Below are 14202 nucleotides of genomic sequence, written 5' to 3'. Positions count from 1 at the left end.
GTGTGATAAACATGCAAAAATAATCAGGAAGGGGCAAATACTTTTTCACACCACTGTTAAATAAGATAGTTCTGTACTATAACTTGCTGTACCATTTAAATATAGTCAAATATAGTACAACAATGCTTTGGGAAACCAAGGCTAGTATTGTAGAACATACTGTACACCACATTATATTTGTATGTTTATATTTAATCAGCAGAATCCTGGGCTTGAAGTAGTTGTCTCTCCTATTTACAGATGATACACCAATACTGTTTGCAAGAGCGTCAGTGCCATTACTCAGAATTATAAATTCCACAACCAGTGTATGCTCTTTGGATTTTTTTTGCAAAACAGAAATACTGTCATCATATATTTCTTACTGGCACTGGCCACATTCACTGGGCATGTTCACTGTGTGTACACCCGTGTAATGTCATTATATTTTCCATCATGGGCCTCATGGTTTGGTATAGGTGGTGTATAACAGGGACCCTGGTGGTTGAAGGGGAAGAGGTTTGTGTCAGGGCTGATTGCTGCTTGGTAGAGCTCCTCCGATTCCAGCTTGAGCTCCTCTAAAGCTTGCATCTGGGCATCCATGGCCTCCTCGATGGCTGTTACCTCAGCCTTGTGCTGTGCGTGTTTGTAGAGGGACCATTCTTTCAGCAGCAGGGCCCTCCTCTCGCTCTCTTCAAAGGACAGCGTGGGACTGCTGCGCATCCTAGACAAAAGATTGTTAGAATTACTGAATGCAAAGGGCACCAGAGATTTCAAAGTTCAGCTCAAAACCAAGTGCAGCATTTCTGTTACCTGAACATCATTTGATTACCTGGTCTCATCAAAGCACTTGGCTGGAGTTATAAAATCTTCAATAGGAATGAATTCTGGTGGGATTTTCTCAAGCTTCTTCAACTTTTTCTTCAGACGCTCTTTTGCCATAAATTCACGACGAGGGTCAACCTTCTTTTTCTTCTTTGGCTCTGCTCTGTTTGGGATGACAGGGAAGAAACGGAAGAAATGTTGCATTCGCAAATCAGAGTTAAAATTCTCTTCTAATCTCTCTGAAATTGTACTGACCTTAGTGGCACCGAGGTCTTCAACGAAAGCACTGAAGCAAACCAATGACTCTGTCTGACAGGGGCATCTATAACACAGCTGGACAGAATTGGAAACAGTCACTTAACATCAACACCTGCATGTTAAGCACAACATTTGACAGCTAACATGTCGATCTTGGTCCGTATGATGTCTCACTACGTACAGTCAACTGTCTAAATTCACATAGTAAGATGTCTCAGACGGCTTAGCTTACTTGCTAATGTTAGCTAACTGGTTAGTAATTCAAGTGTTTCAAAAACATACCCAGACGGCAACGTCGTTCTTGAGAGAAACTTAATTGCGCTTCGACATACAGTCCCGGACATTTTATTTTTCTACACTAGAATAAAGTAGTGAATGCGAAGGAAACTAGGTAGTTAGCGAGCTTTATATCCAACTTAACCGTGCCACTCGTGCGTTAGCTTAGCTCGCCACCACTTTGCTGTCAGTACCGACGATAAGGGCATGTAGCCGCAACAATTATAGACGCACTTTCCATGCTTTCATTTATTTATTTATTTCTGTCCTAAACTCTTTGGAACAAATATTTCCAATTATATCGATCACCCGCAATCACGTCCTATTTTCATAATTAAATTGAAATGTTGTTTTTAAGACAATAAAAAAATGACGAATCTTGTGTTCTAAGTGATGGATAATTACGCGCTTTCTAGGTGAAAGGTTGCAGCTTTCTGTTACGACTGTGGAGAAGTGGTGAATCTGTTTTAGAAGAGGATATCCATAAAGGATCTTGACCTTCACTGACTGACTAAATCACCGTTATGTCGCTCTTGAGAGGTAGCCAAACTTTCTTCATTAAGCCATGATGTTTATACTGCCTTCAGACATAGAACTCACTCGTATGCCTTAAATTTAGCTACCTAACTAGTAGTATTTGTCAGTGATTGCTGTGTTATTTCTCTACGTACGTTATCTATTTCACTATTTAAAACAATTATTTGCTTCAGTTATTTAAAATACACTCGCAGGCTTTACTACGCACATCATTTGGGAAAAGATGCATGCGTGATTAGAGAGGGCAAAGTAGAGCAAAGGTTACTGGTCCTTGTAGCAGCTCCCTTTATGGGTCATAACTACACATTAACATTTATGGGATTCTTATGAAGACCCACTTACAACAGTACTCGCACATATCCTCATATCATGTACGGTACTGGTGATCGAGAAGTTTAGGCTACCCTTTCCCATTCTGTGACACAACACACAAGATCTAACGTACGGGACTTATAAACCAGTACAATGCAGCGAGACTCGAATACTGACATTCAGAACTCAACAAAAATGGCTCAGATGAAAGTGTTGTGATTCTGTCTTCCCAACTAATAAGAAAAGTTTCTAAAGACTATGATAAATCTAACCAGAGATGTAATTCATGCATTTTTCCCATTCTTTATTCATTCCTTTTCATCATCAATTCCCTCACCTTTCTTGTATAGGTGTTTTCATTGTTTCGGCTAAGAGGACTCCTTTTGGAACATATGGTGGTGTTCTTAAAGACCACAGTGCCACAGACTTGGCCGAACATGCTGCAAAAGCTGCCCTTGCTGCCGGAAATGTTGCTCCAGAACTAATTAACAGTGTCATTGTGGGTAATGTTATGCAGGTGAGTGTTAGATGGCCATGACCGTTCACTTCCGCACTATTACTGAATCCAACCTGGAGTACAGCTAACTTTGTGATTCCTTTGCTGAACGAGCTGGTGAGGTATTCACTTACAGTTGTGATCAAATTTATTCAACCCCCAATGCTGCGAAGGGTTTTATGGAATTCAGTGCACATTTGTAATTGTGTTCATAATGAAATCTTACAAGGACTTGTTAAAGAACTAAATGCAACTAAGATAGCATCAATTTTTTTTGTCATAAAGTATTAAATGGCCTTTTTGTGATTTCTTCATTGACACAATTATTCAACCCCTTTACGACTACCACTCCTAAGAACAGAGGTTCATTCCAGTGTTTTCCATCAGGTTTTGAAAACATCTGTGGATGTCAACGAGCAGCAATCAAGCATGATAAGCACCAATTAGGCAGATTTAAAAGGACTGTGATACTCAGCTCCTTCTAGACATCTACTGGTGTGTTTCCAAGCATGGTGAAGGCAAGAGAATGGTCCCAGAAGACAAGAGAAGAGGTTATTGCTCTTCACAAGAATGGCAATGGATATAAAAAGATTGCGAAGTTGTTAAATATTCCAAGAGACACTATCGGAAGTATCATTCGCAAGTTCAAGTTAAAGGGCACAGTGGAAACGTTACCTGGTCGTGGCAGAAAGAAGATCCTGACCGTGACTGCTGTGCGCTACCTGAAGCGTAATGTGGAGAAAAATCCCCGCGTGACTGCTAAGGAACTGAAAAAAGACCTGTCAGATGTGGGCACTGAAGTTTCAGCTCAGACAATAAGGCGCGCACTGCATAACGAAGACCTCCATGCCAGAACGCCCAGACGCACCCCCTTGCTGACTCCAAAGAACAAGAAAAGTCGACTGCAGTATGCCAAAAGTCATGTGGACAAGCCACAAAGGTTTTGGAACAGGTTTTGGAAACTAAATTAGAACTGTTTGGGACAATGGACCAGCGCTATGTTTGGAGAAGGAAGAACCAGGCTTATGAACAAAAGAACACCTTGCCTACTGTGAAGCATGGCGGGGGGTCAATTATGCTTTGGGGCTGTTTTGCTTCTAATGGTACAGGAAAGCTTCAACGTGTGCAGGGTACCATGAATTCCCTTCAGTACCAGGAGATCTTGGAGGAAAATGTGATTGAGTCAGTCACAAACCTGCGGCTTGGGAGACGTTGGACCTTCCAACAGGACAATGATCCGAAGCACACATCCAAGTCCACTAGAGCATGGTTGAACATGAAAGGCTGGAACATTCTAGAGTGGCCATTGCAATCACCAGACTTAAATCCAATTGAGAACCTCTGGTGGGACCTAAAGAAGGCAGTTGCAGTGCGCAAGCCTAAGAATGTGACTGAACTGGAGGCTTTTGCCCATGAAGAATGGGCTAAGATACCCATAGGTCGCTGCAAGACACTTGTGTCAAGCTATGCTTCACGCTTGAAAGCTGTCATAACTGGAAAAGGATGTTGTACTAAGTACTAAAAAATAATGTCACTAGGGGGTTGAATAAAACTGATAATGATGTGAGCACAGTAAAGACATTTGTGGTTATTCCATCATAAATATTATGTTATGTTTGTCTAATTTATAAGTGCCTCTTTGATATAATTGTAAATAAGATGACTGAAATGATCAAAATCAATGTCAAACTGGCCAAAACACTTTATTTCAGTGGGGGTTGAATAAATTTGATCACAACTGTATGTGTGTGTATGTGCTCTTTCTCCCTTTCCTGCAGAGCTCTGCGGATGCTGCATATATTGCCCGTCATGTTGGCCTGCGGTGCGGTGTTCCCATACCAGTACCTGCGCTGACTGTGAACCGCCTCTGTGGATCAGGCTTCCAGTCCATCATTGGCGGCGCTCAGGTGGGGTGGAAGAGATGAGCACATATTTAAGCTGTCCGCCATCAGAAAAGAACTAATGCTCACGCACCGATCTGTTATCATAATGTCATAGTGTCCTAATGCCGTTGGGCAGAACTCCTGGAATGGGGTTGAAAGGTGCTGCCTATTGATTGATTTGCTTCTCTTTTATGGGTTATATTCTCAATTGTGCATCTTGTGTTTAGGAAATCTGCTTGAAAGAATCGGAAATTGTTCTTTGTGGAGGCTCAGAAAGCATGAGCCAGGCCCCATATGCTGCACGTAACATCCGTTTTGGTACGAAGTTTGGAGTTGATTTGAAGGTAAAAGCTCAGGCTCCTCGGATAATTCATTTTAACGTATATGAGAATGTATGAATGATGAAAAGTAGATGTTAGGCAGTGGAGGAAAGCTAATAACAACCTACATAAAATAATATAAGTCCCTTTTTTGTCTGCATCAGCTTGAGGACACTTTGTGGGCAGGACTAACAGATCTTCATATAAAGACCCCCATGGGCATCACAGCAGAAAACCTTGCTGAAAAATACCAAATTACACGTGAGGACTGTGACAAGTATGCACATCAAACGCAACAGAGGTGGAAATCAGGTCAGTCTACACTGCATTTACACTGGAACACTAACCTATTGGTCTCTTCCATTTAGACCATGCCCAAACATACTTACTCTTTCCTGCAGCTCACGAGGCTGGCCACTTCAATGCTGAAATTGCACCTGTTGACGTAAAGACCAAGAAAGGCAAGGAGTCTATGACTCACGATGAACACCCTCGTCCACAAACCACACTGGAGCAAATGGCGAAGCTGCCCACCGTCTTCAAGAAAGGGGGCACAGTCACTGCCGCCAATGCTTCTGTGGGTACCATAGAATCCTCCTGATTCATTATATGAGAGAAACTGACTTTACTTGGTTTTTCTCAGATTTAATTTGAGGAGTTTTGGTTTATGGAGGGTTAAAAGTTACACCCTTTGCAACTGTTGTAATGCATGTCAGTAATTGTAACCAGTGTATCAAGATGTAATTAAACTCTGTTGTGGTACAATACACAAACATACAATATAATGCATATACAATAAGCAATATACAATGTACAAGATTCTATTTAGAGGAAAGCCTCTTTACACAGTGTTTGTTTTGACAGTTATGTTATTGCAATGTATGTTATTTAATTTTCATTTACATCCTGTGTCCTCCTTTTATTTCGACCAATCATGTTACATTTACTACACAGCCACAGAAATAGTTCTTTGCGATGAAGGGTGTGTCTTCACTTGTTTGACGGTTCTCCTTATTCCCACATCTGTCCCCTACAGGGTGTGTGTGATGGTGCTGCAGCTGTGGTGATAGCCAGTGAGGATGCCCTTAAGGAGCACAAGCTAACCCCATTGGCTAGAATTGTAGCCTATCATGTCTCAGGATGTGATCCTAGTATAATGGGCATTGGTGAGTTATGCACAAATTAGTCCACAAATTTACAGACCAGCGAGAATAGTTTTTGACCCATTAAAACACCAATTCATTGCTTCTTGATCCAGGACCTGTTCCTGCTGTAACAGAAGCTCTGAAGAAGGCAGGACTCACCCTGAAGGACATGGACCTAGTAGAGGTACATCAACGACTTGCCATGGCAGCTCTGTAAATGCATAGTTGACACAACATAAAGAAATGTAACCTGATATCATGCTCTCTCTTTGACAGGTGAATGAAGCATTCGCACCCCAGTATCTAGCTGTTGCTAAAGCTTTGGGACTGGACCCAGAGAAGAGTAACGTTAATGGAGGAGCCATTGCTCTTGGTCACCCACTAGGAGCTTCAGGGACGAGAATCACTGCACATTTGGTGCACGAACTCAGGTAAAGAAATATCCTCTCAGTGAAACTCCTATGCTGTTTGTCATTTGTGGGCTTTTATTTTATATCCTCAATATCTTGTGTTAATTGTAATATTTTCTCTATATTTAAAGGCGACGAGGTGGCAGGTATGCAGTGGGCTCGGCGTGTATTGGTGGTGGCCAGGGCATTGCTATAATTTTGGAAAACACAAAATGAGGAGAAAGAGGAATACAAATGCCTTTAAGAAAAATAACAGAAGAACACTCCTCTGTCTCCAACTCAAACTTGTGAATTTTGGATTTTTTTTGGCCTGGAAAGTATGGGTTTCAAAGACATGCACACATAACTGCAGCTACATGTTTAAATAGGTCTTTTCCAAAATGTCCATGACATATTTTAAGGCCTCAGTTAAGGATTAAGTTACTTTATTTGAATGGAATGGAAGCATACACTATTATTATATATATTTCATCCAATGCCAAACCAAAATGTGTTTAATACCTACAAACTATAAAATATACACAAACCATTTAAAAATTTAGCTTGGACTTGAAACTTTTGGTTGGACACACCTCCAGAGGGATTTTTTTTTCTGTTTAGAAAATTCAGTTGTGAGGCTACTGTCTTCCTAATTTGAATTTCGTGATGGTTTAAAATTTGAGACAGCATTCCAGGTATTATAGTGTATAATGACCCTGCACTGCTTCTGTGTGTAGTATGAGGACACTGTACACTAAATTAGAAGAATTTAACTTTCAAAGTAAATGAATTCATATAGAAATGAATGGCGTTATACTTGTTTTACCTTTTCTTTCTGTGCCATTTAACAGTCCATTGCCTTAAAGCTCACTATCTTACTCTTTTGTTGTGTTTGTAACATCACTCCGTTTTGTGCACCATGTAACATTTTTGATTTGCAATGACTGAAACCTATTGTATGCTGTAGCATTCACACCTGTGCACCTTTGGAGACATTTCAGTGCAAAAATAAAGATGGAATAGAGTAACCTTTGTACATTCTGCCTATTTATTTATTCATGAACTTATTTATTTGTTTGTTTGTTGTTATCTATTTATCTATTAATGATAGTACGCTTTGAATTGAATGCACGCCGTAGTTATAACACGATTTTAAATACACATAATACCGTGACTATCTTAGTCAGTAGGTGGCAGTGTGATTTCTTTGCGTTGAAGTCAAACCTCGGAACACAAGAGAAGAAGACGTGACGTAACACGCGTTGTCTATATATATGTCAAGTGCCCGGATGTCGGTCTTTTTTCTAGCTAAAGGTAATTGTCGAAATTCATGTCGGAGGTCTCGAAATGTAATCTGTTGTCATCTGTATGAATAGTACAGTTTATTAAATCCGGAGCTGTATATAAATATCCCGTGATACCGTTAACACTAAAATATGTGACGATTTTGCGTCTGAGAGTGTTTTTCATTGCTATTATCCTTGTGTCCTAAACCGGGCCCGAACTGGTTGTAGCCGCCTTGCGAGACCTTGTGTTGGCACGTTTTCATGTCTGTTAAAACTTAATGATTTACTCTTAACTAAGTGATTGTGCGACTGGAAAGCGTACATTGTGTTTCTTGCCGTTTAGTAGATAGATATTGTAGGCCACGATAAGTACCGGGAGTGTTGTGCCTTGCTAAAAAGCTAACTAGTTAGCGAGCACGGTTCCAACAAGCCACATTTGTTATCCAGGCAGTGAAAGTGAGTCTGGACTGAACGGTGTATATTGTAATGGACGATCATGTGGTTTCCCCGGCAACTAGGGCTAGTGCCTGGATTTATATTCGTATCGTTAATAGTTTAATTTAACGTAATGTACGCATGCTGCTCATTCAGCCTTTAGTTCGGAGCTTACTGGGCATCAAACGTTTATTAAAACGACCCCTCTAACTCGGAAAATATGCACAATTGACCGTTTGTGTTCGTGTGATATGCATGAAGCTGGTCTGAAAAATCCCTGTTTGCATTAAATTTGTAGATGGCTGAGGGCGATAAGAAGAAGGTTGCCCGTAAGCGGCACTGTAGCCGCAATCCCGTCTTGGTGAGGGGCATCGGGCGCTACTCCCGCTCGGCCATGTTCGCTCGGCGGGCCATGTACAAGAGGAAGACCAAGGTGCCTGAGACTCAGGTGAGTGAGTTTATCTGGAGGCAACATGGCTCCTGTCGTCAGGATGCACCTCAGTCTGCATTTAAGTAAACCATATCATGTATTTTTTAAATAATTTGCTGGTTAGATCGAGAAGAAGTTGAAGACGAGGCCCCCTACCACTAAGGTCAAAACTGTCGGTGGAGACAAGAATGGAGGTACCCGTGTCGTCAGGCTGCGCAGGATGGTGAGTTGAAGAGCCTTGGTTTGTGTACTTGGGACAGATGTACTGTTCTTGCACTTGATGGCAGCCCCGTCATTGCCAGTTTGGCACAGCACCATTGCCTTCCCTGTGCTTCTGCAGCCCCGCTACTACCCCACGGAGGACGTTCCCCGAAAGCTGAGGAGTCATGGCATCAAGCCTTTCTGTGAGCACAGGAGGAAACTGCGTTCCTCCATCACCCCTGGAACGGTGCTCATCATGCTCACTGGACGCCATCGTGGCAAGGTGTGCACACTCATCTGAATCTGTGTTTGGTGTTCAGCTGCTTTGGAGTTTGTGTTTGGAGGTTTTAAAGAAACTGCAGTTTGTAGTCTTGCTTTTAAGCTCACTTAAAAAAATCATCAACATCCCTGCCGGTGCAGGTCTTCACATAGGCATATATTTTTTTGTTGCAGTGACTACTATGTTCCTGCACTGTGAAACTCAGAGCACACATTCCACTTCCATAATATTTTTACAGCTTGCTTTTTCCTCTACATTTCCATCTGAATTCCAGAAGAGACTGGCAAGCTTATGTTCTTGTGTTATGCTGTAAGGTTGCCCTAACTAGTTCACCCACCTTAAATGGATGAGCTCTAATGCCAGAAACTGCATGCTGGATGATGTCTGCTGAGTTTTAAGGGTTTATTTCTCTTTCCTTTCCCCAGCGTGTCCTCTTCCTGAAGCAGCTGGCTAGTGGTCTCCTCCTTGTCACTGGTATGTCTTGTTTTAATTTTTATTTTACAAAGGAAATCTTTTAAAACAAATCTTAATTGGGAATGAGTTAGCAAATGGTGACTGAGTTTGACACACGGCCTCAATCCTTCGCTGACATTTTAACCTTACTCAGCAGTCAGAGCTGCTTAATTTGTTTAGGTGGTTGACTGGTGTTTTTTACGTTCAGGCTAATCAAGCAAATGCTAAGCAGCCTGCCCTCAAGAAGTCACGATTGGCACATTACTGAATGTCAACATGCCTCACCATGAAAAGCGTTTTCAATACTGTTGTCCTGAAAATGCTGAACTTCCCTAACTCACTTTGCCTAATGTCAATGCCTCTGTTAGCCTGACTAGATTTGCTTGAGGGAGCGTGCTTATAGTTGAAAAGGTGTATTTAGTTGTCAGATTTCCCTAAGTACATACCGCTTTGCAGTCCTGAAGGGCATTATTTTTACCATCAGTGTTTCTACGGATCAGTGGATTTAATTGCTTTACTCTCCCTCGCTCTCCAGGTCCTTTGGGTATCAACAGAGTTCCTTTGCGCAGAGCCCACCAGAAGTTCTGCATTGCTACATCCACCAAGTTGGACATCTCCACCGTGAAGATCCCCAAGACCCTGACTGATGCTTACTTTAAGAAGAAGAAGCTCAGGAAGCCCAAACACCAGGAGGGAGAGATCTTTGATACAGAAAAAGAGGTAATGTTCATCTTCACACATTGCTAAATATGACCATCAATAGCAGGGTGTCTGTGTTCTTAAAGCCACAGGCAGCCGTTTCAGAATGGGCAAACAGATATTGTCATTTATATATAATGCAGTTGAATCAAAAATGACTACTACATGTACAACCTGTATGTTTGCAAAATGGCTGAATTGGTCATTTGACAATAGCTTTTTACATTTTTTGTTTTACTTTACAGTACTTTCAAAGATAAGTGTTGTTTGCAAAAGGTTAATGCTAATCAGATGCCTTGGAATAACAAGTTCTCAAATGAGTTAAGAGGCTTACATTGTGCATGTTGAGGGTTTTAGTGTAGAGCCCACACAAATAATGGGGTGTGTGAGATTTCCATTTCCTTCATCTCCTCCCACACTCTACTGATGGTGGTGCTGTTTTTTTTCTTCACTGAAGAAATACCAGCTGACTGAGCAGAGAAAAGAGGACCAGAAGGCTGTGGACTCTCAGCTGCTGCCTCTCATTAAGAAGGTTCCTCAGCTGCAGGGGTACCTGCGCACCCAGTTCTACTTGTCCAATGGAGTGTATCCCCACAAACTGGTTTTCTAAAGAAATGCTAAATAAAAACTGTTCTCCAAACCCACTAATTGGTGTTTTCCTAAGGTTTGTTTACAAATATGGTAGGCATGCATTGCTTGCACACCTCATGGAACCGTCTACCTCTGGTTTCTCTGGAAATCTTAAACATTATAATTTTTACTACAACTCACTTAGTCCCTGCAATCTTCATATAGATGGATTTTAAAAAAAAATCTTGGTTCAAGTATGCACTAAATTTACCTATTTAAATCCTGTAGCATTCCACTTTACTCAATCATAGGTCATTTTAATAAGTTGCACCCTGTTCTTTAAGAGCAGATTAGTTATTAGTTATACCCAGAGTACGAGTCGTGGTCCTAAAGAGACAGATAAATGGCTTTGTCATTAAAATATTACATGGATTGTGCATATCTGAATGCGTTTGATGAATCATGCCGAGCTGCTGGATCACGACCAGGCTGTAGGTACATCTGGTTTATTTATAGTAAGATGTATAAGAATGCTTACAGAAGCCTTTAAAGAATGTCTTGTCTTATCCACATTTACCGATGTTATGCCAGCAGAAATGAATTTTTAAAGTCATTACTAAAATTGCCTCCATAAACCACCTTTTGAGCGCTTGTTAAAATCTGCATGGTTTAAGGTGGCCTCACTGGACACATTGATCACTCAAGTAAAACACCAGTGTATAGTGAAGCCACATCAATGTTTATTTAAGAGACACACTGAAGGTCTGTTATAACAGTAAGGCCAACATACTTATACAGTGATATAACCAACCCTGAGTGTCTCCATATTGGTATCTTCCAGGTTGCAGTCATGTATCTCTTTGAGAATCGTAGCACTTCCAATCAACACACCCTTCGTGACAAACTACTTGTCCACTCAGACAGCCAAACCATTTTTAATAATAAAAAAAAAAATCCAAGTGACAATGTTCAAACTGCATATAGAAAACAAAAATAAATACATGTTTTTACTCATTCATCTTTTTCCCTACATGGCCATTTTCTTAAAACAAAAAGGAACAAAAGGAGAAGCAGCCAAGAAAAGGCATGTCCCAGAAGAGGAATGATCAGCCTTTTTGTACAGTCAGTATTTAATGGTCAGTTGAGGTCAAGTACTGTCTCAGCCAGACTTGAAGAGCAGAATAGCCACCTGGCCCAGGTAGAAGTAAATGAAATGCTTGGTCTCGTGAGTTACGTAGCTGCCGAAGTTCCTGCCCACAATGCAGTGCCAGGTGGGGTTGTACTTTTTGTCAAACTCCTTGTGTGGGCAGAAAAGAAACGAGTTCAAAATGCATGCTTATAAATGACACTCAAGTATGAAAAGCTTGAACTTGTGTAGCTTTCAATTCAAAGCATTTCAGATCACACAATGTCATGTATTTTATGCTCAAAATCGTCAGACACAAATGTGAAGCTAGCCACAGTTATATTGGACACTTACCTTTTTGATGTAGGCAGCAATGTCCTTCTCAATGTTGTACTTCTCCAGAGCCTGCGTAGCACATTCCACAGCGTCTTGCTGCATCTCCTCGGACATGTCCGCATTTTTGATTACTGCCTTCCTGTCAGACATGGCTGCTCTGCAACCATGAAAACAATTTCATAAAATATTTCTTCGCTGAACATGGGCGGCCACAAACCCCTCTTCACCCATAGCAGCCATTTAGGAAAATGCAATAGTACTTCAGACTCTCGACTGTTCATATTGGCAATAAAATGGCCGATGGATACCCATTTACTTTAATAACACATAGAATAAGATTACTTTGCCCGCTCGAACATCTTTTGTGAAAGAGCAGTCACGATAAGAAGTCGACTGTGATCAGTTTCACCAACACACTGTGTTGTATAACATCAACGAAACGTTCATCACTGCAGATTTCTACATCACAATTACATGCAAGTGTACATTTTATTAATCCCTTCCTGTGCATTTTAAACTAGTGAATCGGGCCCGTGCATAAACATCTGTTTCCCCCAGCATCCAAGCAGCGGCCACCGTGCGAGAGGTAGTTATATAATGTCAGCACATGGGATGTTGGAGAGCTTTTCCTCCATCATTGTTGCATAACAATCTCATCACTAAGTCTACAGTTTTCGTTCCACCGTTGCTATGGCCACGGTACCTGACGGTTTCTTTTAAAAAGCCGCCGCTAGGATTGAGCCATTTTGGCCTTTCTCTGCCTCTCCGAAACGTCGAAACATTTTACAGGCACGTCGTCGGCTAACGTTAGCTAGGCAAAATAAGTTATAAAAGGTCCTAGCTAGGTTAACGTTAACCTATATTAGAACTTTAGAAATACTTATGTTAGCTAGGTAACCTTCAAATAGCAATACATGTTAGGTAAGACGTAAAGCAGGTTAACTATCCTACCTCAGCGAGCTACCTGGCATCATAGAAAGAAAGCTAGCTCATATCTAAATAAAAAAATAACACAGCGGACTATCCAATATCCAATAATACCAGAATTATTCAGTCCTCGAATAACAGTTCATAAGAAGACCAAAAGATGGCTGGCTGCAAAAACAATGATTTGTTTTAACTAGCTAGCTAACCTAGCTAACGCTAACTGTAGAGATGTATGTTCGTGCGTCAAGCAAAACCTTTTGTGCAAAGCTAAATTTAAAGTGATGTTGAATGAAGTTTTAAAAAATACTTAATTGCATTATCGTAGGACCGGTTCAGTGAAACATACCACCAAGGAACATTACAATATAAAGCATTTATTTACCTGTTAATAGTGAGTCGGCTTAACGAGAAGAAATAATGAATTGGTCCAACCGATTGTGATGAACTCCCGCTAAGTGGTTGACTAAAAGTAATGTGGGTGTGTTACAGAGACTACTCGTACTCGTCTTGTGTGTTATTGGTTGTAGCTTAACCCCACTGCTCCAGTATTGGTCAGAAGTAACGCTTTCTCCCCAGTATTTACTCCTGCATTTTATTTCAAACCATCATGCTTTGCGGCCTAGACGCTTTAATTGTATCCATAGCAACTAACATGGCTATCAGTTTATTTTAAGCGTATTCTTTAAGGTAAAAAGACTCCATTTTAGATATTTCTGGATTGTACTTCATACACAATCAGCGTGTGCTAGCCTGCGACCTTTCGACTCGAGAGTAAAGATGAAATGTTGTTAATGTTCATTTAATCCTTAGTGTTTATACGCAGACGAGTTACTGAATTAAAAATTACAGACCGAATACATTCTATTAATAAATATTTCAGTCTGTACATTAAAGCGACGTCAATTTAAATACTTAAATATTAAAGATAACATAATCCCAGTGCAAACATTAATTTATTTGCAATACCTTCTAGGCATACGGTTATGTTGTGGTCCGACCACAAGAACAATTAAGATTTAAGGACTATAACTTTAGCTAT

The 14202-nt window shown here is 40.8% G+C and overlaps 4 protein-coding genes across 5 annotated transcripts; 2 read left to right on the top strand and 2 right to left on the bottom strand.

Moving 5' to 3' along the window:
* Positions 1-38: 38 nt before the first annotated feature.
* Positions 39-2654, bottom strand: mrpl40 (mitochondrial ribosomal protein L40). Of its 2 annotated transcripts, none has more exons than XM_077003424.1 (4): positions 2525-2654; positions 1060-1137; positions 812-967; positions 39-703 (listed from the first exon to the last, which is right to left on the bottom strand). In XM_077003424.1, exons 1-4 carry the CDS (start codon positions 2545-2547, stop codon positions 394-396), a joined length of 567 nt encoding a protein of 188 aa, XP_076859539.1. In that variant the 5' UTR covers positions 2548-2654; the 3' UTR covers positions 39-393. The 2 variants fall into 2 exon arrangements, with proteins under 2 accessions (XP_076859539.1, XP_076859540.1); XM_077003425.1 differs by lacking the exon at positions 2525-2654 and adding an exon at positions 1345-1556.
* acaa2 (acetyl-CoA acyltransferase 2) lies at positions 1724-7452 on the top strand. The gene is made up of 10 exons (XM_077003421.1): positions 1724-1878; positions 2538-2704; positions 4462-4590; positions 4794-4910; positions 5051-5198; positions 5288-5463; positions 5923-6052; positions 6145-6215; positions 6308-6462; positions 6573-7452. The coding sequence occupies exons 1-10, from the start codon at positions 1863-1865 to the stop codon at positions 6655-6657; spliced, it is 1194 nt and encodes a 397-aa protein (XP_076859536.1). The 5' UTR covers positions 1724-1862; the 3' UTR covers positions 6658-7452.
* Positions 7453-7746: 294 nt separating this feature from the next.
* On the top strand, positions 7747-10848 carry rpl6 (ribosomal protein L6). The gene is made up of 7 exons (XM_077003418.1): positions 7747-7759; positions 8440-8589; positions 8696-8794; positions 8912-9055; positions 9478-9526; positions 10041-10225; positions 10662-10848. The coding sequence occupies exons 1-7, from the start codon at positions 7751-7753 to the stop codon at positions 10812-10814; spliced, it is 789 nt and encodes a 262-aa protein (XP_076859533.1). The 5' UTR covers positions 7747-7750; the 3' UTR covers positions 10815-10848.
* Positions 10849-11492: 644 nt separating this feature from the next.
* Positions 11493-13702, bottom strand: dynll1 (dynein, light chain, LC8-type 1). Its single transcript, XM_077003419.1, has 3 exons — positions 13546-13702; positions 12255-12393; positions 11493-12071 (listed from the first exon to the last, which is right to left on the bottom strand). The coding sequence occupies exons 2-3, from the start codon at positions 12384-12386 to the stop codon at positions 11934-11936; spliced, it is 270 nt and encodes an 89-aa protein (XP_076859534.1). The 5' UTR covers positions 12387-12393; positions 13546-13702; the 3' UTR covers positions 11493-11933.
* Positions 13703-14202: the final 500 nt, after the last annotated feature.

Source organism: Brachyhypopomus gauderio, chromosome 4 (genome assembly GCF_052324685.1).
Source record: "Brachyhypopomus gauderio isolate BG-103 chromosome 4, BGAUD_0.2, whole genome shotgun sequence".
In the NCBI taxonomy this organism is placed as follows: Eukaryota; Metazoa; Chordata; class Actinopteri; order Gymnotiformes; family Hypopomidae; genus Brachyhypopomus; species Brachyhypopomus gauderio.
Note: the sequence above shows the minus strand (reverse complement) of the source record. Positions and strands in the feature narration are given on the sequence as shown.

Bases quoted from the DNA above. Each gene is read 5' to 3' on its own strand.
- dynll1 (XM_077003419.1), bottom strand. From the start codon at position 12,386: ATGTCTGACAGGAAGGCAGTAATCAAAAATGCGGACATGTCCGAGGAG. The intron at 12,072-12,254 runs GTAAGTGTCCAA...TGCCCACACAAG, and splicing joins TTGCTGCCTACATCAAAAAG to GAGTTTGACAAAAAGTACAA.
- rpl6 (XM_077003418.1), top strand. The intron at 8,590-8,695 runs GTGAGTGAGTTT...TTTGCTGGTTAG, and splicing joins CCAAGGTGCCTGAGACTCAG to ATCGAGAAGAAGTTGAAGAC. The intron at 8,795-8,911 runs GTGAGTTGAAGA...GTGCTTCTGCAG, and splicing joins TCGTCAGGCTGCGCAGGATG to CCCCGCTACTACCCCACGGA.
- mrpl40 (XM_077003425.1), bottom strand. From the start codon at position 1,406: ATGTCCGGGACTGTATGTCGAAGCGCAATTAAGTTTCTCTCAAGAACG. The intron at 968-1,059 runs GTCAGTACAATT...CATCCCAAACAG, and splicing joins AAGACCTCGGTGCCACTAAG to AGCAGAGCCAAAGAAGAAAA. The intron at 704-811 runs GTAATCAAATGA...TCTTTTGTCTAG, and splicing joins AAGTGCTTTGATGAGACCAG to GATGCGCAGCAGTCCCACGC.
- acaa2 (XM_077003421.1), top strand. The intron at 5,464-5,922 runs GTGGGTACCATA...TGTCCCCTACAG, and splicing joins TCACTGCCGCCAATGCTTCT to GGTGTGTGTGATGGTGCTGC. The intron at 6,463-6,572 runs GTAAAGAAATAT...CTATATTTAAAG, and splicing joins CATTTGGTGCACGAACTCAG to GCGACGAGGTGGCAGGTATG.